A 25966-nucleotide genomic window follows, 5' to 3' on the forward strand; every position below is an offset into this window, starting at 1 on the left:
GACAGGGAGCTCAATGAGCCTTCCAAAAAAACAAACCCATGCACACACAAAAAGCAATAAAGTTTAAAGGTTAGGATTTCTTCTCCATTTCAAGGTTTCTTTGTATCTTTGCCCTGGTATGATTGTGTTTCCCAGCTAACAGTGTTTATTCCCCAAATACTCTACTCCTAAAGTCATGCAGGCCCCTGAAGCTGAGGGGCCTTTCATAGATTTAGGTGGGATGAACTTGGTAAATGAACCCTGTTAAATATGAAACAGAGAAGATTCTTGACAACAACAACAAAAAAAATCCCAAACAAATAAAAAAGAAAAACCCCAAAAGACTTTTCTGTCCCAGTTGTTCCTGCATTGCGCTCAGCATTACAGCTGGCCCAGGGAGCATTCACAAAATTGCAAAATTTCTGCCAAAATGCAGAAAACAACAAATATTAGGAGTTGTCTGAGAAGTATATAAAAGAAAGGATTTGCTCATTTGGCTGTGGCTTGGTAAAATCTCTCCACATCTGCTATCAAGTGTAGCCAGGCTCAGTGGAAAGCATGCTGGACACAAGAGGTTGCTCCAGGTATTGGGGTATAAACTGATCCTTTCAGGTAGGAATGCAGCTGTGCTTGACAGACTGAATTTGTCCACTTGTCATAGAGGAGGGAGCTGTTGTGTTACAATTTCCCATCCTACACTAATAATACCTAAACAACAGCTACTCACATTTGTATTCAGTCAAATACAATCAATAGACATCTGTTGGTACACGAATGACTGTACACTGGTACCTGTTTACTGCTAATTAAGCTTCATTAGTGATTAGTTTGTCTTCAGAAGGGGAAAGAAACAACTGTAATTAAGGGCTAGCATTTTATGTGGTCCCATATTTTCCCTTTTCAGAACTTGCATTCTAACAGGACCATTAGTCTGCAGTGCATTTGTCTGTATTTAAGTGTAACTACATTTCCTTGAAAAGACCATCTGTTCATAAAGACCATCTTTTTCATGCTCCCTGCAGTAAACTTTAGAGAGTGGTAGAATTAGCAAAGGACTGTATTTAAATGAAAATATATGTGGATTGAAACTAGGTAAAGCTGTTCTGTACACAGAATAGTTCTGTGCTGGAAAGATTGTAATTATCTTCCTCCTTTACTTTTACAGAGTTATTAATCTGCACTGAATTTTGCCACCTTTGACTGAGTAATTTTGTTCTTTCTACCTACACCTGAATGGAAAGTACCAAGTGGCAAATTATTTGAGTAGTGATTGTGGTGAAGGTGGTTTTACTTTGCAGAAAATGAAGCACTTATATTTTTCATTTTGCTTGGATTGATCATAAATAGTCACATTTTAAACCTGCAATATAAAGGTCTGGATTTCACCCTACCACAGTACCAGTGAGTGCTGCTTTATTCCACAAATTTTCCTGTTGCAGAGTTAGGTAGTATTCAGTTTTAGAGTGACCTGGATGAACAGCAGGTTGGTCTCTTTTAAATAACAATTTCAGTTTAAATTAATCCTATACATAAACTGGGAGAGCAGACTAAAATGAATGTTAGTGAGGCAGAACTCACCACCATAGAGATTTCTATGAAAGAATGTGAAATACCCAGCAGTATTTTTAAAAAAAAATACATAGAAAATTTGTAAATGTAAATGTTTTCATATTGCATAAAACAGATCAAGTATTCCTGCTAATTCAGTGTAGATTATGCAAATACAGCCCTTGAAGATCTGCACAAACACAAGAATGACAATAGAGAGCAAACAAGATAACATTATCTGGAATGCAGACAAGAAGGATAAATGTTAACTCCATGAAAAAGTTAGGATAAACTTTTTTGGTTTTGTTTAACGGTTCATTTCTTGTACAACTAAACTGTGTATCCTGGGCTTTCTTAGAAACCTCAGCAAAACACACAAGAACTTCAACCAGAAATAATGAACTGAGCACTGCTGAAGTACTTGGAAGGTGATTAATTTTTTTACCCAAAGATGAAAGAAAGATCTTCTCATTAGCTAATAGCTGCTTCTCATGCAGTAATCAGTGTAACCAAAAATAAGGGAATCCTGTGACCATGAGTTCTATTGAAATGCCTCACAGAAGTAAATTTCTGTTTAGCAGACAAAAATGAGTTTGTTTTATGGTGCAACCAAGTGACACCTCTGCACTGTGGGACTTATCAAACCTTCGATATCAGTATGACCTTCTGTGTACTCTTATCACAAGCATGTGCAACTCTTCCATGGCAAGATAATTCTGTATGGCAGAGAGGCTGCCAAAAAATCTCATTGCCTGTGTTCTCCACATGCTGTTATCTAGAGGAGCTTCACATTGTAGGGGGATAGAATATAAGGAAATAAAGATAGTGTAGAAAGTAATCTTACCCCTAAGGAGTTGCGGCTGGGCCAATTAGCAAAGATTGAGAACAGGCCTGACTTTAACAGGCCACAGCTGTAAGCAATGAGAAGAAGATGATATAAAAGAGTGGGGTGAGAAGGCTACTGGAGTCAGTGGCTGCTTTGTGAAGAAGAAAGAGTCAGTGCTCTGAGGAGCTGCCCATGAGAAACACCTGGAAGGTGTGGAACTTTTGTGATAGGGAGACAACAGCATGGAACCCCTGCAATAAGGTGACAACATCACATAAGAGGTGAGTTATGTATAAATGCAAAAAGTTTCCATTATATTAAGAGCTTCTTCCACTGGAAAAAAAACCATACCTGGGACTCTGCTGAGCTGCAGCTCAGGGGATACAGGGCAGCACTGGTCCAGAAGCCCTGAGGCTCTGCTAGCCCCATGGTGAACCCCAGTTAATGAACCTGGAACCCTGGGCTGGGTTCTCTCTGGATTGTGGTCCTGGTGCTTTGATCTACCCTGGCCTTCATCCCACTGTCTGGACAGACAGAGAGCTCCTGTATTCTTCAAAAGCTGTAGATGGACCTAAAGCTGGAGGATGAGGCGTTTTGACAGGAGGTATTTTCTCCTTTCTAATCTAGAAGCATTTTCTAAGGCTTATTTTCTGTAAGTGGGTTGATAAGCTATGTATTATGGTTCTACATATATTAGGCAAGAGAGGAAACTTTAATCAGCATTCAGATTTCATCCAATACCTTCTACCTCTCTGGCAGTACTATGCCAGGAATGCAGGGGAAGAAGCAATATTACAGCTCTTGGATTTGTCCAGATTTGACATTCGTGTTTTGAAGATACATAAATAATAATAAATAGGGCAGAAAATTGAAAAATATTAGGGTTTGGTTGGTTTGATTGTTTCTCTTTACAGATGGCATAGTTGGATCAAAAGTGAAGAGCACTGGGTAACAGTCCTTAAGAAGTGCAGATGGATCTACTGAAATTACAAATGTCTGTATCTGAGTGTGCAATTTCAACACTGTGAAAAAGCTCAGGAAGTGCTAAAGTAAATTTTGCATTACAAAGATAGCAGGCCCGTCTGTGCCTGCAAGGAGTGTATAAACAAGTGAGGTTTAGTAGGAATATGTCCTTGAGCTTGCTTTCAATTGCTCAGCATTACTAAAAGCCACATCCTTTCTCTGACATGAATTACAAAAATCTAAATCAGCATAAAACAAACTATACAGCTTTGATTTCAGTTACAAAACTGTCTATTTATTTCTCTTTATGGTGCTGTTCTGCTCCCATTGTGCTGGTGATGATCTTGAGAGTGTTTTCAGTTGTGATTCTTGCTGCTGTTTGATGCCTTCTAGGTGCATCAGACTTGGAGATAACATTTGTTTAATGCCTGTGAAGTTCTGTGTCAAGTGTCTCTGCCTGCAACTACAAAAGGGATTCAGTCAAAGATTGTTCCCACGTGGCTGATTGCAAGTCCCTTTTCCAGACACATTTCAAGTCCCTTTTCCAGAGACCCCCTGTTTTTCTGTCTCTTGCCCAAATGGGTGGCTCAGCTTGCACTGCTTGGTTTTGTGCTGCTCAGGTGCTCCTGTGTTCTGCAGTTGCACTGTTTGTCCATGTAACTCAGCTGTAATTTCAACAGCTTGCAGATGCCTGTTAGAACTCCCTAAATAATGGAAACACCCTGCTTCTGTGTTCTCATTTCTGGTCAATTTTTTTAAAACAGTTTTTCACGAAGGGTGGACAGCTGTTGAACTTTCAGAAAAGAGAGGCTTGTCAGAGCTGTTGAAATGGTGCTTGTTGGAGTTCCCCTCACTAATTACACGTGTTTATTAGCACTGTTTTAGAGACGTAAGAAACATAGGGGTTATGTACAAATGTGCACCACCTTTTCTCTCTATACTCTTGCTGTCACCAGAGGAGCCTCCATCTAGAGCAGCTTTGCACACAGGTGAGAATTGCAATTACATGCCTCAGAAACATCTCTGCAAAATTAATCCTGTGCTCTACATATAAGCCCTCCATCATAAGCAACTAAACAAATCCTGCCCATCATTTCTGTGATGTTGCTCAGAAAATGTGTAACAGGAAAAGAAATCAATATAATATCAATGCAATCGTTATTAGATGCAACTTCTTAAAGCTAGCATGAGATTACCTGAAACAAATCTGAAGGCTGTAAGTTTGATGTTGATGTCCTAAATCAAATTAAAATTGAGCTAGAATTGAGCACAGCATAAAATCTTATTTACACAACTTACATATTCTATTAAATCTTATCTCATTACTTTAATCTGACTTGATAGCACCTCAAAATTTCTAATTTTAAAAAGATCCAATGTTCTTATTTAATGAATATAGCAATTAAATGTAATGCTATGTTATGATTCATGGGATCATTCCATTAGGATTTACTGTGCTAGTATACTGGATGTAAATTACTCTTGCCAGAGATGGGTGAATTATTACTGATGTGCAAAAACTACTATGTTTAAAGGAAGTTAGAACTGTAAAATTAAACTCTGAAGGATTAGAAAAAGGCAGAATTAAGGCTGTCTGTGTAGCTTTAATTTGGAAGATGAATGTGATACAGTCTTAAAGACTTGATCACAAGCTGCTACTTTATTCTGTGCTCAGGGTGGACAAGATCAAGTGTTTATTTTTATCTGCATCGTTCAGTGAAGTTCCAGATGCCATCCAAACTCTGCCCTGAATACAAGGTTATTAATGTCCTCTGAGCTTTCACACAGAGCCTCTCAGCAGAGTATCTGAATGGCTCTGAAGCATTAATACACATATTTTATACTTTAAGTAATGCTCATTCTCTTTGGGTGACAACTTAGCTTTAGAGCTTGATTTCTTTTGCATACTTAGCAACCTAAATGACAGATTCAGCTTATGGCTCTTAGAGACTACAGTTAAACTTGTCATTGCTCAGGGTTTCTGCAGACCAGTCCAGTGTGTTTCATGTGGATGCCCAGGAGGTGACCAACTGAGATGTTCTGGCTGAGGTGACTTTCCCAGTGGTGCAAAATTGTGGCTGAGAGAAGGATAGGCTCACTTCTATGAAGTGCTATCTGATTACCTTATCCATGGATTTATCCTTAAATAAAGCAGCCTCATGCACAATTTGCTGTGCTTTCTGAAATGCCTCTATCAGACAGAGCAAGGATCAAATCACAGAAAGCCTCACTTAACCTCAGTCTGCTGTTAGAACTCTCTTGAACCTTGCATGATACCACACCTTTCTTGAAACAGTGTTTTCATTGTTCTTGCTTTTGATTAATGCTTTAACTGATAGCAATGCAGTATAGATGCATAATTATCATCATATAGACGATGAAAATTTAATTTTCCAACGTGAAGCTGGTTCAAAGCCAGTGTGGATCCTGGTAGGCAGAGTCTCCTTGGAACAGCCCCTGGTTAAAACCTCTGCCCTGCAGCTGTTGAACTGGATTCTAAATGGCTCACAAGGCTTTTAAGAAATGCTGCTCATCCCTGGTGTGAGCACCTCAAGGACCTAATCCTCTGTAGGATCATGTGCACCAGTTTTCCCTCTCTGGAGGTGTTCTAAGCATGTTGTAACCCCTGGAAATGCTCTTGTACAGGTCTCTGTTCCAGTGCTGGTGACCCTGGATCTCTGTGAAAATGTCTCTGCTCTTTGAGAGGACAGGATCCTTTTGGTTTTCCTGCCTAGCTGTGATGCAGGGCTGGTTTTGGCTCATTTCATCCATTATGCAGCTCAGGGGGAACTTAACTGAGCAACACATTTTTGCAGTATTTCAACAGGCAGGGGAAGCACAGTCAAAATTTCCTTCTACAGTCTATAATGACTGAGGTTGGGAAAACTCCAGCATTGTATTTGAGAAGCACTGGGATTAAATGATGTCATTTAAGAACTCATTAGCCTGTCTTTCAAGTGTATGCACTTTGGGGAATAATCATCTTTCCTCTCCTGCTTTGCCTTTGAGTTGTTCGTGTGTCATATCTCTCATGCCTGGGAACTGCAGCTTTATGGCACTTTGGATTGGATAAAACCCCTTAGCTTTGAAATGTTAAATCCTTCAATTAGTTCAAGTTGAAGACTAAAGGCCAAACATTTCAAATGTGGGCACCTGAAGTCGACAGGAGCTGGAGGCATTCATCACCTTGGAAAATCAAACCAGATCATTTAGAGAGCTAAATTTAGACTCAGATACCTCACTTTGGCCAGCCCAGTTTAATCACTGAGTCCTATAGTATTACTCTGGATCATATGTTTTTTCTCTACCCTTTGGAGTTCTGCTTTCCTTTCAGTGGAGGGAAGAGGCTGGAATTTATGTTAGATATTCATATATAATGTCCTCCTGTCCCAGCAGGCTGCTCCCTATGAAAAGCTCCATCCCACTCCTTGTGCTGAGATCACATTCTGGGTTTAACAGTCTAAAGCTAAAGTAGGCCTCTAAAAATTGCTTAGAGAGGTCTACATTTACCTACCAAAAACAAGTACTAGTTTACATTGTCTGGGTGAACCTGTGGCCTGTTTTTCTGTCATCAGCCACTATCCCTCCAAGATGTGCTTTCTGGCTATCAACAATGCATGTCCTCTGGTCAGGATGGTCCAAAAAACATCTGTCTTTCTAAGCCTTCCCTTTGAAATGTATTTGGGCACTATGAAGATTTGTATTCTACTCATAAGTTTTGATTTTCTCCATAGTTTTGAAGGGAAAAAGTGATCAGTTGAGGGTTGTGTAGTTTGAACACCTGCTTCTAACTGTACACATGGAAAGAATTGATTTCTTTAACTGATTTTTTAACTGAGGCAGAAGGAGTATGGACAACTGGGGAACAGTTTGCTTGTGCAAATTTAGGTGTGTAGTGATGCAACTGCCCAAAGAAGTAAATCCACAAGTAAAGAGAGTTTTTTAGACATTTGTATTCATAAGATGAAAAGCTTCTGAAAGAATGCAACAACTCTGGGACTCAAATGCCTTTCCATTGCCATGATCTTCTGCTTCTGCTGATTGTGAATGCTGAAAGTCTGCTCTGCTTCCCCAGAGTCCTGATAGGAAATTCATTGTCAGAACTGGAAAGGCAGAAAACTAGCGGAGACAAAACCCCAAACAAACAAAACTCTCAAACCCCCAAACAAGGAAAGGAGATTTCTTAATTATAGTTTACCCTAAGCAGATGTTAACAAGTCTATTTAAACCTGTAATCTGCTGCTGGCCTCCTGTCCTCATCCATGGTGGCATTTCCCTGATCAGCTAATTCTGCCCTGATTTGCATTTCAGAAATTGAAGGGTTTTGTCAAACAGCTTCAGGAGCTGCTTCGGAATACCCCCTTGGGTGGTTGGTTTTTGTAAGCTGCAGATTACAAAGGATGATTTCCCAGCCTGCTCTGTTACATTTATTCTTGCTTTGATTTGGAATGGGAAGGATTTGTGACACTGAGATGCCCCTCCCTGCTGGACTTTGCAGTTTCACTGCCCCTGCTTGGATGGTCTCAGCCTTGCTCATTATCCTGCTGCCATCCCAGCATCAGCCCCTCGCTCCATGTCCTCCTTTCTAGGCAGGGCAGTCCCTGCTTCTCTGGGTGAAAAACCTCTCTAAAGAGGCAAAGAGATATACCTGTCCTATTATCTCCCCAGCTTTTCCCTTTTGAGGAGGGGGCAAGGATCTGGTTCCATGCTTGGAGAAGTACAAAATTGAGAGTTTCTTTCCTCATAGAAATGGGGGAGGGAATTTCTTTAAATTGTTTTCAAGTTATTAACGTGTTTTTTTTTCCCATTAAAATTTGGCGAAAAAGCATTCCCTTAAAATTCTTGCTAGATGAGGATTTTGCTGTAACTTAATTCATTGCACTTTTTATTTTCTTTGTGGAGAAAGAAGCTCCTTCTTTTTCCCTGGCCATATTTTGTGTGGTTTTGTCTTCTTTCCTTGGACTTGCAAATATGGACCTCTTCCTTTCTCATGCCTAAGAATATGGAATACATAATCCCTGTTTTATCTTCTTAAGCTCTCCTTCTGCCAATACAAGAGTATTCTATGTCCCTGGATATACCATGTGCTGCTTTCCCACATCTCCTGCTTGTGGCAGTTCTCCTTGGAAAATACATTCTTATCACCCAAGAAGAACTTCTTTTCCCATAATTATCAAGATTCTCTTAATATCTGGTCTTGCTCCCTCTCTCCAGCAGCAGCAAGAGAAGGTTTGCTTCAACTCAGTTTGGAACAATATAGAGGTAAATGTTCCCAGCAGCAGAGGAGTCTGTGTAGTGCTATTTTTAACTTGAAGCTTGTCTTCATTTTACTTATCTGAGATGAAGGTCCTGTGATGACAGAAGATTTTTTGATAAATAGACACAGTGGGATTGATCCCAGTTTCTTTATAATTTTGGATAGATTGAACTAGAAAATAATTCCCTGTGAAAAGGGCCTTGACGTGTCTCTAAAATATTCAAAGAATAGCTTCTGAAGTGCCTAAACACCGTTTGGAAAAAAAACCACATATAGGTAGAAGTTTTCATGAGTTTTCATTTTCTTCTTAATACAGATGGAAAAGGGTTTTCAGAACTGATTGGCAATAATGCAGGTGGCTAATTTCTTTGAAGTGTGCTGAATGTTGAAGTGCTTTGAAAGTCTGACAAGACATGTTGATGTCAGTTGCTCCTCATTGCTGAGTGAGTTTAGAAACTTGGCTTTAAATCTGGATGTTTGATGATCTGGCTTAAGAGCAATGGCTACCTAAGAAGCAAATAAACCGATTTATTTTTGCTTTCTTTTCAGGTTAGATGCCCAAGGGAAAGCTCTTAAGTGATCATTTCTAATTTCTTGAGTTGTGATTTGAGTTTCAGAATATCACCTTGCTTGCTATTTGTCACTTTGCACACTCTAACTTCTAACATAGAGGCTAGTTCTGTTCATGTTGTTTAGCAAATTCCTATGTAGTAGGAATGCCAATAGCATCCACTCTCTGTGAGCATGGCTTCCACTTCAGGTTCCTCCAGTGTTTAACTCTGAAGCTAAAATTTGGTGTTATTTTTATGTTTACAACTTGAACTGTGAGGTTTTGTATTTATTGCATTCTTAATCTGCTGAGATGCCAAGAGAGTGCCATGATATGATTCACACAACCGGGGTTTTGCTTACTTGACTACAACAAAATAATAGCAATAAAGACCGAGCCTATCCCTGATGCACTTCCTGGAAGCAGGGACTGTTCTGATGAGGAGTAAATAGAGCTCATTAGGAGTTTCCCTCTGTAGCTGCTGCTGCTTATTAGAGAGTCAGAACTGCTGCATGCAGAGCAGCACCCCAGGAGCATTACCCTTCACCTTCTAGAAATGTACCCTCATGTAAAAATGCCTGTCTGCAGGTGCTGTTCTGGCACCTGGCTGCAGGGAAGCATTGAGCTGCTGATGCTGGAGAGAGGAACAAGTAGTTGGCACCTCTAAAATTCAGGCCTTTGCTCCTGGTGAGCTGAGAGAAAACCCAAGACTGCAGACTGATCTGGGGAGCTTCAGACTCTCAGAGATAACAGAAGGTTTGAGGGGAGCTTTGGATCAAGTCCAGTCTTAGCTGACCTGATTTGCTTATTCCCAGGCAGCACATATTGCTCTCTGAACATCCCTTGTTAGGAGTGCAGACTACATTTCTGGAGCAGCAGCTTCACACTGTACAACTAGCACCTTTTTTTTTTTTAATGTGTAACTGGCCTGAAAGTTGGAGTGCCCAACTCTGCTAATTACATGGAACTCTTTAATGTGATGCTGGAGGTGTTAAACAATCATACCTGCATTAAATATGCTGTGCTTATGCAAACGTGGCACACAGATTGCAAGTTCTAAAATTTATCAGGCAGACTAATTATTTAAATGTGAGCTATAGGTTACATAAATAAATAGCTCTCCCTCAGTAAATGGTAAGGTGTCATGGTGTTAACCACGTGGCTTGTAGCAGAGTAGAATTAATGTTAACACTTCTGTAGCTTTCTTTCTCTGATTACTAATTCTTTCGATGTTGGTAGATGAACTGAATTTATGAAAGTTTTGCCTGCCCTCTAGGTCCCTATTTTGTATTCCTTGTGCATTGCAGCTTGCTTTTGACTCTGGCAGCAATGTTGGATACTAAAAACCATGGATAGCTCAGGCTGCCTGCTCAGCGTGTGGGATGAGGCAGATCCAGACCAAACTGGGAGCTTTACTGGGGTAAGATCTCCACTCCCCCAGCTCCTGCAACCTGGTCCTCCAGCTACAGAAGCAGCCAAAATATAATTAGCAGCATTTATATCTTAGAGCAATGACATAGAATTGCATATATGCCAAGAAAATAGAGATCACTCTGGTAATGAATCAAGAGTTTGCTGTGATGGGCTCCTGACATTTTGCTGTTATATGTGTGCTGCAGAAAAGGTGCATTTGTGCTCACAGAGGCACAAAGTGATAATATGCTGCCTGCAACTTCTGAGAATGGTTTTTGAGCGCAGAGTTATGAAAGCTCCAGAAAATCCTATATGAGAAAAGCAGCTCTAGCTAGTCAGAGAGAGTTTCATTAAAGTTTCTTGCTGTTATTAGTTTTAAATTCACTTATGTCTCCTTCAGTTTCATTTCCGGAGGCACCTGCTCTGGTGGTTTTCTGGCAGAAACACTGCAGAGGGTGGGGAGTGTTAAGTGACAGGTTGCATATTCCTCCTTGGTCTCCTAGAATTGCCTTTTTTTTCCCCTCCAGTCATGCTAATTTACGCACAGCTTTCATAATGAAACTTGAGCAGGCATCCTTCCCCATCTGCCCCAATTCCCAGTGCTTTTCTGCTGCACCAGCCGAGTTGCCTGATTTCACAGAAGTGAAAGGCGGGTGAGTGTTTCACACTTCACCCAAGGGCAGGCTGTGGGTCTGATCCTGCTGCCTTCAAACGCTGCTCTGGCAAAGCACAAGGGAAGGAGCTGAGCAAAGTGCTCAGCTCTCAGAATCTCTGCTGGTCAGAGTGACCCCGAGATATGTTAGAAAGTCTCTTTTCCCAGCCCGACAGTCAAAGGAGTCAGAACTCTTCTATTCTTGTTCTCAAGGTTATTTGTTTCTTATCTATAAAATTCTTTCTCTGACCTACCGAGGTCTGTCTGGCAGGTTGGGTTGAGGCACACTGCCCGTCCTTTGGGCAGTGTTGTCTTTTTATACTAAAAAATATGTGTACAATATTTGCCATAACTTTCCAATACCTATCACCTATGTTAGACAGTGAGTTTCTCTCTAAACCAATATAAAAATGCCAACATTACCCAGAAGATGGAGGCTAGGAAGAAGGAAAAAGGACAGGGCATGCCCAAATTCTTCCATCTTGGGACCCCGAGCCCCCATTCTAAAAACCTCAAAAATCTATTTTTCACCCCGTTACAATCTATTATTCAATTTAAACTCTCTTGACTTGTAATTCTTCATATAAAGGTTGGTAATTGTTTTTTCCAAGGGCTAAATCAAAGGCACAGGGGTCTTGGGCTCTGTGCCAAGGTCTCTGAGCCCCACGGGCAGGGGCTCGAGCCCTCCAGGGCATCCAGAGGATTTTCCTGGTTTCTGACACCCAGCCGTGTGCAGGCTCCCAGCCCAGGCACTGCTGTGCTCTCCTGCATCTCAGGGAGCCTCTTGCCCTCCCGTTTCATGGTGGATTTCGGAGGAATATCGTGGTTTCGTGGCAGTCATTCAGCAGCAGCGCCTGCGTTGCCGTGTCTCTGGAGGCAGCAATCGGATCAACTCCGATAGTGCAAGGGATTAAAAGAAGCCAGATGCTCTCTTAATGGACAAACATACGGCGAAGTTGCAAAGTTGGCCTTTTGGGGGAACTGAAAGCAGTTTAGTTCAGGTTCAGCTTAAAGGGTTGGGAAAGCAATTGTCGATTAGTGTCAAACCGGGCTGACAGCGCGCCCACACCGAGCTCGCAGCTGCTCCGGAGCCGCCAGGCCGAGCCCCGTTACTGTGAGGGGCCTGGGGCTGCTCCTCGGCCTGGCAGCACAGCCCAGGCATCCTGGGCAGCACCTCCCGAGCCCAGCCCTCAGATGGTGCAGGCAGGGCACGTCTGTGCAATGGCAGCTCTCTGCAGCCCGAGGCAAACCCTGCAGTGCTGCTGCTGCACCGAGCCCCACAGCGCCGGGCTGGGAGAGCCGGAGGGGCCAGGCTCGGTCACCTCAGCAACCCGCGGCCATCGCTCCTGGAGAACTCACCGGCTTTGGGCCAAGCAAATCCCTTCCCAGCCGCCTGAGAACAGGGAAAAGGAGGCAGGTTGTGAGCTCGAGTTCCAGGCTGTTCGCAGCTCTGATCCCAGGGCAGCAGATCAGCATTCGAGGCTGGTGGTAGAGATGTGCTGTAACCCCTCACACGTCACCTTTGTGCTCAGTGAAAATCCAGGTTGCTCTGCTAGTCTTTTCCTAGTTTGTGGAAAGGGAACAGACAATAATGGTGAGTGCAGCTCCTTCTGTTTTCATTTTATTCTGTGAGCAGCCACTGGTCAATCACGAGACTGTTGTTAAAGTGCAGTTACAAGTTCTACATAAAGTTAGAGTGTTTAAGTTTCCTTCCGTGTCCTTCCGTGTCCTTCCGTGTCCTTCCGTGTCCTTCCGTGTCCTTCCGTTTCCTTCCGTGTCCTTCCGTGTCCTTCCGTTTCCTTCCGTTTCCTTCCGTTTCCTTCCGTTTCCTTCCGTTTCCTTCCGTTTCCTTCCGTTTCCTTCCGTTTCCTTCCGTTTCCTTCCGTTTCCTTCCGTTTCCTTCCGTTTCCTTCCGTTTCCTTCCGTTTCCTTCCGTTTCCTTCCGTTTCCTTCCGTTTCCTTCCGTTTCCTTCCGTTTCCTTCCGTTTCCTTCCGTTTCCTTCCGTTTCCTTCCGTTTCCTTCCGTTTCCTTCTTCCCTTTGCTTCCCTCTCTCTCTCCCTTTCCCTCCCTCTTGTTTTCTGAGCAGTTTCTCTATCATCAAGGTGTTGAGCTGCAAGCACAGAAGGCCATGCAAACAAGACCAAGGCAGGTGCACAAGTTTTACACGCTTTAATTAAGTTGTGGGGCTTCAGAGGAATTTGGCTTCAGTTTCTGATGCTTCCATGCCCTGTCTTCTGTTCCAGTGTGGATGTTAAATCGTGCAGAAATGGACCATGACCTACCTTTCATGCCAGCTGATCTGGCTGTAGCTGTTTTTGTGTAACTAATTTAAAAAGATTGATTGTTGGTTAATTACATTAATGAACTGAACCAACATGGGCACAGACCAGAGCTCAGCAGTCTCCTAAACAGTCATTAGGAATAGACATCTATCTTTTTACCTGCTTGTACAGCCTCCTGTTGGGTGGCAGAGTGTGTGGAATGGTAATTCTGAAGGTTAAATGACTTAGGGACGAATCACAGACTGTTCACCTCTGCTCCCCCCTGCCCATATGGCCCTGCTTGTCACAGTCAAAGTCCATTTGGACAAAGAGTCTGTTGAAAAGTCTCCAGGACAGCAAGTCTGGTGGTTTCAGCTGGCCTCCTGGCAAACATCAGCCTGTGTTACAAATCCACCAAAGTTCTCTGTTGAAAGGCATCTGTGGATTTAAACAATTTTGAAATAACTTCTCTCCCAATTAGGGTAATTCATGTTTATTGAGGTGAAAGTGTACTGAGCAGAACAGTTCACTCTTCTCTCTAGCCAGCTCATGAATATGAAGAAAGATTGAATCAATAATACATTTCTCTAATTAAACTGGTAAGTTAAAATGATAGAGTTCTTGTTTTAGAGGTGCTCAATGGAAGATGCATTTCTGGGTGTTTATCAGTGTTGGCCTTGCAGCCATTCACCACACCTAGGTGGGAGCTGTGCAAATGTTGCCTGCCACACAAAGGCTTACAAAAGTACCCTAAGAAGTTAATAAAATACTTGAGAGAGGGATATTGGTACATTTTCCAAACTAAGTTGAAAATATTGCACAGTGAATAAAGGCAATGGAGTGCATTTTATTTGCACTCCATTGGTGAAGTCTGTGGACACACTGTTATATATCCTTTGCCATTATTAGCCCATCTGTTTGTCAGATTTAGTCAAACCAGGAAGGACTTCAGCTGAAGTTAATAAGTGTGTTGCCACTGGCTTGAGCAGAAAGAGAACTGAAACAGGGCTGGATATTATGAAAGATGGTGAGAAAAATCCTAGTTATTTGGGAAGTCAGGGACAGTACTTTGGCACTGGTAGCCTGAGGGAAGATGTTGGTTTCTAAAGGCAGTTGTCAGAATCTTCAAAGGTGTCAGTGCTGCTAGCACAGTGTTCTGCAAAGCCTGATCCAACAGGAACCAAGGAGTTGTTGCAGGGATTTCAATCCCCTTTGGGTGATGTTCTAGGTGCCCTATGAAGTCTAATGATTTTCAAGGAGACTTTTTGGTACCCCAAATTCAACACTGGGGGAAGTAAGTCAAAGAAAAATGGGATTGACCTGCAGTCATAAGCTACAGGCTGAAAATCTGCTTTCGTCATTTTCAGCTCCCTCACTGATATGTCATTGAAATGGTTCAGGTGATGAGGGAGGAGACCTAATGCTGAGGGGTTTTTGGAGACTGGTCCATTCCCCATGGTCCCAGAGGCTTTTGTGGACTGTTGAGGGGTGAACACCTGGGTGGTTGCACAAGGGATTTCAGGCATTGGTTCATGACACCTTAAAAATACTTTAAATGAGAGGCAAAGAAGTTGTGGAATTAGGCATATGCAAATAGCATTAAATTATGGTTTTATGTAAGATCTTGTGTTTCAAGCTAATTGAAAGACAGAGGCCATTGCTGCAGGAGAAAAATATGAAAAGAAAACTATACTGAAACATAAAAGTGTTTCTGATCAAGTAAAATTCTGTTTCTGTTGAATGTTTTATTTTGTTACAGTCACATAAATTACCATCTTTGAAATACTAAAACTCCCACAATCAGCTTTTTATAACAGAAAATAATTTACATTTAAAAGGTTTAACTGAAGCAGCTAAACCTTAGTGATGAATGTGCACATTTGGCAATAAAACAGGGAAATAGCCCATGTTTTGGAACCCATAGCTGCTATATATAATTTTAATATTATAAAGAACTAAATACAGTCTAGTGAGTGCTACAGGTATGCACTGAGATATTTGCTAGTTCCTGGGAAATGTATTCTTAAGGGTATATAGTACTGACACAGAGCTTTGGAAATCTCCTTTAACACTGATGGATTCTGTGATGAGAGGCAGCATGGCTGGAAATGCATTTCATCCTCCACAGAAACTTATGAACTTGGTCGCCTTGCCATCATCAGAAGCCATTTCTTTCTCAGGGCAGCAACACCTCTCTTCCATCTTGTGGTGGGCTGGTCCTGGCTGGACACCAGGCACCCACCAAAGTCACTCTGTCAATCCCCTTCCTCAACTGGACAGGGGGGAGAAAATGCATCAAAAGGCTTGTAGGTGGAGATAAGGATGGGCAGTGATCAATGACCATTTACTGTCATCAGCAAAACAGACCTGACTTGGGAAAATTAATATAATTTACTACCAATCACATCACAGTAGGGTAATGAAAAATAAAACCAAATCTTAAACCCACCTTCCCTCTACCCCTCCCATCTTCTTGGGCTTGACTGCACTCCTGATTTTCCCTTCCTGTGGCACAGGAGGATGGGGAATGGGGGCTGTGATAAATTCATCCTACTTGTCTCTGCTGCTCCTTCCCCCCACAGGGGCAGGACTCTTCATGCTGCTCCCCTGCTCCAGTGTGGGATTCCCTCCCACAGGAGACCAGAAAACCTGCTCCAGCAGGGGCTTTCCATGAGATCTCAGCCTTCTTTGGGCATCCCCCGTCCCACTGCGATCCCCCATGGGCTGCAGGGGCACAGCTCCCTGCCCATGTTTTGCACCAGGGGCTGCAGCAGCTCCTGCTGCTTCTGCTGCTGCTCCTGCCCCTCCTGTGGTGTCTGCAGGGCTGTTTCTCTCACATCTCTCTCTGGCTGTACTTGTTTTTGTACAGGGCATTTCCCTCCTCAAATTTGTTTTCCCAGAGGCCCCACCCCTGTTGTTGATGCTCAGCCTTGGCCAGGGGTGGATCCATCCTGGAGCTGCAGGAATTGGCTCCACTGGACATGGGGGAAGCTTCTGGCAGCTTCGCACAGAATCCACCCCTGTAGCTCCCTGCTACCAAAACCTGGCCACACAAACCCAATACACATCTTTAAATAATGAAAGAGGAGACAGAGACAGTGCTTTCATTCTGCAGGAACCTAGTCATCATCCTAGAAGAGATTGCAGCAGTTGTCTAAAAGGACCACAAAATAGCCACAAAAATTAGAGATAATGATTTCCCTCTCAGAATAACTGGCATGTAAGGCTTGTCTTCCCCCTGTCACATCCATTCCTGATTTATTTTCTCTTCCTCTCCAACACTCCCTGCATTAAAGGGGAGTTGGCCATTGCTGCTATAATGCTCTTATTCCCTGCTAGAGCAGAGAAGATATATTTCAGTTTTATGCTCTCCTCAAATGTACTCAGACATATGGAAGAAATACCTTACAGGTGTTTGTATTCTTGCAGAGACTCCAGAGAATTGAAAACCCTCTGTATTCCAACAATAATCTTTCCCTTGACCTAGTGTGCTTTATATCTCATGTGGGAGGCTGAGTCCTGCTATTACTGGAGTCAGAGAGAAAATGGGTGGAAGTTTCAGCAAAATGGGGATGAGACCCTGGGTGTTAATTGTGGGGCTGCAGGGCCCCGTGGTGGGAGCAGCTGTGCTCAGCTTTGTGCAGCACTCAGCCCGCCCTGACCAAGCTGCATGTTGCTTTACATCTCCAAGATTTGCCTGGGGGATTTGGTCCTTCCTCTTATTAATATCAGAAAGTAAATTAGCTTTATGTTGCCCTTCATATCAGTCCTTTCAGGGTCTCCTATTCTTTTAATTTAGCCTGGGTCTCTGAGGGAAAAACCCAGTAAAAACACACCAGTGTGGTGATTAGTAAGCACATTTTATATAATTACCGTGTTGGCATCTCAAGGGGAAAATGAAAGTTTGTGCTGTCCCTTTAACAGGACAATTTGATAATCCTCTTAGCATTTTCTCTTTTAGTTGATAATATTTCACACAATTTTACTTTGTAAAATATTCCTAAAGGGAGGCTTAAGCAATAATGCACAGATTATGGAAATGACTCTCATTAAATATAGGCAGAGACTTCAGCAAAGCCATGAACTGCTTCGAAACATGTAACCCCCATTAGGAGCTTCATTTAAATGTTTATTCACAGAGCAGTAAATGTTTATTATAGAACATTTTATTGAAACATAAATTAAAGAACCCTAATTATACATATCACAAGTATTCAAACAATATGCATTTATCAAGACTTAAGTAAAGATCAGAGGTGGAGGAAATGCAGTTGTGCTTTCATTTGGCATTTTGTGCAATGCCAAATTTGCACAAAAATACCTGGGCAAAGTGACCCTGATGGAAGGCACAGGGCCTCAAGGCAGGTGCTTGCCAGCTACCCCTGAGCATGTGCCACCTTCTAAAGTAACTTCAGAGACACCTTCACTGTTCATTCCCATCTGTAAAAAAGGCTGGGGCTGCCAGGGTTTTGGGTTGTTTTTGCAGAATAATGGTTGCTGCTCCTGCAGGTCTGCCCAGGTGAGTGCTGCAGAGGGGATGGACAATGAGTAAAGGCAGGTGATGGTCCTTGGCCTGACCCTCCCACCACCATGCATGGACCCTCTTTCCTAGACTTGCAGAGCAGCTTAGAGGTCAGGAAGTACAAGTTCAAAGAATCAGTCGACCTTTATTTCCAATTATTTTATTCCTTTGCTGCCTTTCAGAGGATCTCTTAAGAGATGTTCAAAGAGATGTACATTTGGATTACCACTTCCAACCAGCAGGCTTATTACCCTCATTATTGTGCCAGTTTTCTAGGGTTTGGGGCTGAAGGGGGGGGGGTTCTTGCAACTGCTAAAGCTGCCTTCAGCCATGGAAGTTTTAACTCCAGATATCAAGTGGGTTAAAAAAATCTTTCTGTGCTTGTTTTCATGAGGTCTACATCCCTTTTCTAGCTCACCCACAGCTCGTTTCTTTAAACTTCATAGCAGTTGACATATGCATTATTTATTGAGAATGCTGAATCTGCACATTCTGAACCTACATGTTTAGAGATGTACCCTGCTGCAAGTCCCCCACTTGGTTTGGCTTCTGAGACATTTGCACATTCTCTTAATTTTGTTGCTTTCCAAAGTACTTCTTTTCTGTGCTGAGCAAGTATCTGGATAATTACTCTTCCAGAGGCAAATCCATGGTGTAAGTGTTGGTAGGGATCATTGCAAAGCTTTATTTTTCCTCCTAAGGATGTGTGTACTGCACAGTGTGATGCAGATTTACACAAAGGGCCCTCACTCTCCAGCTTGGTAGCACATGGACAGCTTCTGTGACCTTCTCTCCCAAGACTTGTTCTAGTTTCTTTATTTCTTTGTAGTCTCTTTCTGTGCAACATTTTTGATTCACAAAATTTTGACCATTGCCTTTGTTCTATCAACAGCTTCAACCCTCCCTTTTTTCCAGTGGCTCTTCCAGTCCATCCTCACATCTGTCTCTGCTGTTTCCCCTGCTGCTGCCCTGGGCTTTGAGACAGGCATGGATTTCCCTGTCCTTCCCTTGCAAGCATCAGTCTGCTCCCCTGCACATCCTGCTCTCCAGCCTGGCAGTCTGTGCCACTCCTTTCCATCTGTACCACGTCCTTATGCTCCTCACAACAGCAGAAAAGCAAACCTCAGGTTTGTGTTTCAATAAACCAGAGCCAGGGGTGCCACAGGGGTGTGTCAGGCCATGCAGCCCCCCTGGATTTGGAGCAATCCTCACCCCCAGCACTGCAGAGCTGCCAGCTGGGGAGGAGATGCCCGGGGCCTGCACCTGTGCAGCCTCGTGCTCAAGGCTTCAGCAAAGCTGGAAAGGAAAGCACTGATTCCTAGAAATGGGGTGGTTTTGTAGGAAAGGAATGGTTTCAAGCAGTTTCCTGTCATGTTTTATTATTTTATAAAAATTAGCTCCTTTAAAGTGGTCTGTCTTTGACTAATTTAGAACTCCTAAATGAGGGAAAAAAACACTACTAATGCAGGCAATAATTTTAAAGGCTGTTAAAATTGAGTGGTTTAGTTGTCCAAAACTATTTCCCTAATGTTGGATAGGACTTTTTAAAATTTTTTTAAATTTGTTTCTCCATCTTAAACCAATTTAGGACTTGGAAAATAATCAAGAACTCATAAATACTCACTCAATAGAGACTGTTTTCCCACAAAGATGTCTCTGCCAGGACTTGCAGGTCAAGGGCCCTGGGAGTGAGCTTTCAGTGCCTAGAAAGAGCAGTGGTACCAGGTGTGCCTGTGGCTGGATTTCAGGGGCAGCAGAGGGAGAGCTTCCTGCTAATGAGCTGAGGATATACAGGCAGGGCTTTCCATGGAATAACTTTGTAACAGGGACAATTGAGCAGTTAATCAAGAATAGCAAACAAGGGCTCCATGGAAGCCCAGTTTACAGAGAGGACAAAATTGCCCTATTTTTCATGTGGCTATCTCTGTATTATGGCCGATTTTCTTTATCACCCACTAACAGTCTCACTTGGAGAATGGTTATTAGTTTGGAATTTCTACAGTTAATCTGGTAGTTTAGAAGAAGCATTATCACAGCCTCCCATAGGAAGCCCCTGTCTCCGTAATGGACAGGGCACTTTGCAGCAAGTGAGGTCTTACCTGAGAGCACCATCCCTTTTCCCAGTGAACTGGCTGCTCAGTGTCTCCTGGCCAGCTGCTCTTGCTGCCTGGAGCTGCAGATTCCCCTCCAGCCCTTCCTCCTGCCTGGCCACAACCACAGCAGGTCACAGCTTTTCCTGTCCTGCTGAGCCCTGAGACCGTGGAAACCCACAGCTGCCAAGCTTTGATGCAGAAAAAATGAAAAGTAACAAGGGGAAGGATGAAGCTGCTGAAAGCATCTGGTTTTGCTGCAGGAAGGCACAGGTCAGCCATGCTCTGCTTTTGCAGATGTGGGGGGAGCAGCCCCTCATCCTCAAGGTTGTATGACCCTTTGCAAGCTTTTATGTGTTCATGCTGTAAGAACATCTATTGCTGATAGACCCTGGGTGCTGAGCAGCTCATGTGCAGACTATTATCTCCATTTCAACTGGAAGCTGAGCTCTGTTGCTCTGCTAACCAGCACAGCAGCTGGGTGAACACAACATAATGTCCGTGAGTTATTGCAGGCAATGCCCATGTCCTCCCCAGTGGTGAGTGGCAGGGTCATCTGCTCTTCACTATTCTGGTCTACCTGGGAAATCTCTTTCACTGTCTATTTTTGTCTGGTATTTTCACTTTAAATCACATGCAGTGGTGACACGTTGGTTATTTGACCATAATTCAGTGTATAAAACCAGCTGTTACCAGTTACATTGCTTTCTGCATGGCCTTGAGTGCTGAAGTACAACTTACCTGACCTGAATGCTTGTTCCTCCAACAACACAAGCTCCAGGTCTTTTGGCTGAGACTTTCTGGGCATTTTGCAGCCCTGGTTCACTGGAGAGCAGCTTTAGTGGTGTAATCCCACAAATGCCTGTGATGCAGCCAGACTTTGGCAGTGGTGGGATGAGTGCTATGAGCAGCCCTGTGCTCCCACAGTCCTGACTGGAGCCATGGAGCTCCTCAGAGCATCCTCTTGCTGCAGTGGGAGGCCAGAGGCATCTCACCCTGGCTCTGGCTCATTAGTTCCCCATGGTGCTACAGACCTGTTCCTTGCAGTAAATTTTCTGATGCTCTTGTCATTCTGTATAAAGGCCTTGAAGAAACTTGTCTTACAAGTGATTTTGCATCACCTGTAAACACTCACCATTAGAAGCTTCTCAAACTGAGATTTTATATACATTGCAAAGCAGGGAGAGCTGCAGTCCCTACCCTAGAAAAATGTCAGTCTAATTATTTTAATTTTGAAGGTCCTATAAAATCCAGCTCCCACAGCCTCCTTCCAACTACTGCTGTTCTAAATACGCCTGAGTGGAAATCTTGCCCCTGGTTTCAGAAGCAACTAGCAAGGCTCAGGCATCTTTAACTCACACAGTCCCCCACACTTGGAGATTTCTGCTGCATCCTCACGTTGTCACTGTTGTCACACCCAGCCTGGCAGTGTCCTGCTTCCTTCATCAATGCCTGAGGAGCAGGGGATGGAGCTAAGCAATGCAAGTGTGTGCCTGCATTTTCCTGCCCTGATGTGGGTGATATTGATTGGTCCATTAATGTAAATGTCTTGGCTGTTGTGTGTTGCTTTTCTTGCTTATTAATCAAAATCATGCAAAATGAGGGGAAAGCAATTTTTTTTAGGGAAAAAAATGAAATGCCATCAACAGTGAGTGATTACAGCCTGCTGGAATGTGATGGGGCTGTCTGCCACCCACCAGGCATGAGGCTCCCCACAATAACTGGGGAAAAAAATTAAAATGCTTTATTTTGACAGTTTTGGACAATTCTAGATGTTTTCTGTTCAAGCAATGTTTTGATTGAAGGTTTGCCTAAATCTATTTGTTTGGTTTAAAAAAAAAAAAAGCATTCCAGTGTTTTATTTCAGTCAATTGCAAATGGGTTTTTTTGGATGTGCAGGTTTTTGTTTTGCTTGGAAAAACAAATGAAAGGAAACAACTTTAATTTGTGGGCACCTTGAAGTTATTTTTGCTACTGCCATTTAGGGAGACCTCTCTGTAGCCAGCAGTGGATGGAAAACACTGAGACATAAACAAAACATTTGGGATGTGAATATTCCCACTGAAGCAATGCATAGGTTGGAAATGCAGCTGGTGCTTAAGTGCCTTGGTGAATTGAGGCTTTAGCAGTAACAAATAGTACTGAGGAGTAAAATGATCAATTAAAGATCTCCTAATGAATCAAAGTATCATCCACTCTGAGTCGAGAAGGGCAGAAGCTGAAAGGCAGATTGGAGAAGGTGTGAAATCTCCTGATCAGTGTTTCTGACTGCATGGTAGCCACAGCTCTGCACTGCTTGTATTTCTTGGTAAAACTGAATAGAAGGGAAATATATGAGACACTGCTGCTGATCCTGTTTGTTTCTGTTATACAAACAGTGGGGAGAATCCAGATATTTATTTCTTTCCCATACACAGAATTAAAAAAAAAAAAACACAAAAAAAAAAAAAAAAAAAAAAAAAACAACAACCAAAAAAAACCCAAAAAATCAAACCAAAAATGAATGACTGGGAAAAATTACTCTCTTTTAAATTGATTGTTGTTACTTCAAACCTTGGGAATATTCATTTGTGTTGTGATACAGTTGATGGATTCTGCTGTGCAGCCTGGCAGTGTGAGAGAACATAGTGCCTGTAGTAAAGGTGACTAACCCCTGAGAACATCCCCACCGATGCCAAGTGGCCCATATGCTGTCATAAACACTTTTTATTCTTTTTTATTTTCCACACTGATCATAAGAGCCCATTTTGGGTAGAAGATCACATTAGGCTCGTTCATTACCTGCTGTGCTGGTCTGTGCATCTGCAGTGCAGCATCTCTGCTCTGAGCTTTGGACTCATCCCTGAGTGTTTTCTGATATTCCAAATCCTCTGTCACAGGCATACACAGATCTTCTCCTCTGTGTGTCCTGGAGCATTCTGCACCAGAGATAAATATTATTCTTAAAGGTGGCCAAACTTCTGGGGAATATGGTTGTTGATAGCTGATGTTAGGTTTTATATGTATCATCAAGAGAAATTCCTGCAAATTGATACTTGTAGCTAAACTATCATTCCTTGTAGCCGAAGAGAAGGAAACTGACTGCAGATGAACTGGCTCTATTCTTATGAATAAATTTAAAATCTAATGAGAACAACAGGTGTGTGACAGTAGTGAAATTTTACAGTACCCCTGCAAACTTTAATCTACACTTTTATTTCTCTTGAAGGTCTGTCCAAAAGTGAAATTTCAGGCCTAGGGCTACTGAAGACTGTCTTTAAAGTTGCTTTGTGATTTTGAGCAATACATCATACCAGCAGTGATGTTCAGATGATACATTGCACTAATACATCACAGGAGCACTTTTGCTCTTATGATATATTAGTATAATACACTATCAGAACACTATCACTGATATATTACTCAAAAAACACAGTTTCTGACCCTCAAGATTCACCCTCATCTCTACTCTGAATAGACTGAAAGGTGTGGATAATGATAAGAATAAGAAATCACATATTCAGTTTCTCTAGGGTAAAGCTGAGGAAAAAAAATAGTGTGGTATTTGGAATATTTCATTAACTGAAAAATCCTTGTGTTTTCATTTTATTCACTGAGCAAATGTTATTATGGATAGAAGCTAACACAATATAGTTGTGTTTGAATTTTCTTACAAATAGCCTAAGAAAACCTTTTTTGATTTCATATTTCCATATAGAGTTAAGCCATGTTTTGAGAATGTTTCCATGAGGTGCAGGAGTTTCAGCTGATTTCTACCTCATCAAATTGAATCAGTTGCAAGCTATCTAAATTCTTTGCAAACCATTTGGTGCCGTTTCTGATTTTCAGTCATTTTTTAAAAAGGATTTAGGCACCATCTGAAAAGATCTGAAGGTGAATAAACGTGATCTATCACTCAGATTATTTGCTGCCTCTCCTCACTGAGGTATTGGGCTATTTTTCCCTGAAGAATTATTCTCAGTTATTGTTTTTCTTTGCTAAAGAGTGAAAGACAAAGGGAAAAAGAAAAAAGAATGCATTGCAATTTTGTTAGTAGCTCAACTTAGTGCAGGAAAGTATTTTTCCCAGTGGAGTTTGGGTCTTGAGGACCTTCCTTTATGGCATGAACAGTGTCAGGAAAAAAAAAAAAAGGTAATAGTAATGACACAACACTAAGGGGTCCAGTCATGTATTTGTGTTCTTGCCCATAATTTTGTTTGTATTCCCCAGATCTCATCAGCACTTTTGATGATAACACATCACCACTCACCTCCTTCCCAAACTGGGTAACCCAAATCTGCCTTTCTGCAGCCATTGTGCAGCTCAGTGCCCAGCTCTGCTACCCCATGGGCAGTGGCCCTGTACCAGGAGAGGGACACACTTCAGGCTCTGCCAGACTGGGCTCATAACCCTTGTGCCTCACAGGTTTTGGGCCACCTGGCTCTCTGTCCCTGCAGGTGTGTCCCCAGCATGAGCCTTGTGCCCCACAGGTTTCAGTTTGTTGTGTTTGGGCTGCATCCTCCAGGGAGGAAAGGAAGCATTGAAGTGTTTTTAACCTTGTGGGAGGCTCTGTCCTCTTCTGCCAGCCCTTGTGCCCATGTGCTGTCCATGGTGTGGCAGCTGCTCTGTCCCCAGAAGGGAGCCCTGAGCCCAGGCTGCCAACACGAGCTCTCCCCCACATCCCATCTCCAGCACCTTCTTATTCCCCTCTCTTCCAAAGCCACAACACTCTGCTCCAAGGGACATTGTTATTTCAAAGCTGTGCCTAAATATGTCTCTGACTGACAACTATGAATAATTCCACAGAGCCCCTAAACTTCCAGGCATTTCACTCTGAAGCTCATATAATACACCAGGGCTGCTCTCTCATGTTTTTCATCTTTTATAGTCTCCAAAGAGTTGAGATACAGTTATGGAACAGGTTAACGTATTTTCCTCTGAATATAATGCTGTGGGAGCCTGTGCACGGTTACTTGTGTGTGTTGAGAATAATGCTGACAGTTCAGAAAAGAAAGTCATGAACTTGATAATGACCATTATTTTGTTTCACGTTTTCAGCATGTTCATGTCCATGTGCTGCCAAGGAGGGCTGGAGACTTCAGCAGGAATGATGATGTCTATGAGGAGGTAAGAGTTACTCTCCATCTCTTCTTCAGAGTTGGTTTTGCTGTTAGTAAATTGTTTTAATTGTCCAGCCCCTCCCATGGGTGGAGGGATGGGATCTCTGCATTTTTGTTGTTGCAAATATTCTGTGACAGCACCAAGATCTGTACTGGGATTTCCTTGTGAGCTCCCTCTCTGAGGGAGGATACAGTTGACACCTTTGGTACTTCAGTCTGTCACTGCACACAGGGTGCATCTCTACAAATAATTGTGGTCTGTTATTTTGAGGGCACAGGGAAAAATGGTGACCACATGGTCAGCCTGGCATGCGGGGAGGGTGTCCTGCATCAGCTGCTCGCCTGGGGTGCCAAACCTCCCTCTTCCAACCAGAGAAAACACAGGCAGCTTGTTACAGCTCAATCACAAGCTGCCTTCTGGCCAGATTTTGGTAGGGCTCTGCTCAGCTCTGGACAAATCACATTGTAGCCCCAAAGATGGGAACTAAAGAACAACTCTGCATATGCATGTGTGCAGATTGTGCAGCAGAGCTAGGCTCATGAGCTGTTCCAGTGTGACTGAATCACTGGCTTTTGTTTAAATGAACAATTGTACTGGCATTAACAAAAAGTTTTCCCCAGTTTGACAGCTGTCATAATGATTCTATGAAAAAAATCTCACTATTGTTAAATTTATGGCTTGTTCTTCGTGGGTTTGGTAGAATCCTTTTTCTGAAATATGACATCTCCTTCTCTTCCTGAAAGTAATTAATATAAACTTGTTCAGTGCTACTGTAATACCATCTGCTTGAAAGAGCCATCGTGA

At 42.7% G+C, this 25966-nt stretch overlaps 1 protein-coding gene across 3 annotated transcripts in view; it reads left to right on the plus strand.

Annotated features, from left to right (window-relative positions):
• FHIT (fragile histidine triad diadenosine triphosphatase) overlaps positions 1 to 25966 on the plus strand; it is a 517032-nt gene that overhangs the window by 409951 nt on the left and 81115 nt on the right. For all 3 annotated transcript variants that reach the window (XM_059480066.1, XM_059480067.1, XM_059480068.1), the window contains one exon: positions 25100 to 25168. In XM_059480066.1, the coding sequence (XP_059336049.1) occupies positions 25100 to 25168 (69 nt within the window). The remainder of the gene's footprint in view (positions 1 to 25099; positions 25169 to 25966) is intronic.

Source organism: Ammospiza nelsoni, chromosome 11 (assembly GCF_027579445.1).
Source record: "Ammospiza nelsoni isolate bAmmNel1 chromosome 11, bAmmNel1.pri, whole genome shotgun sequence".
NCBI lineage: Eukaryota > Metazoa > Chordata > Aves > Passeriformes > Passerellidae > Ammospiza > Ammospiza nelsoni.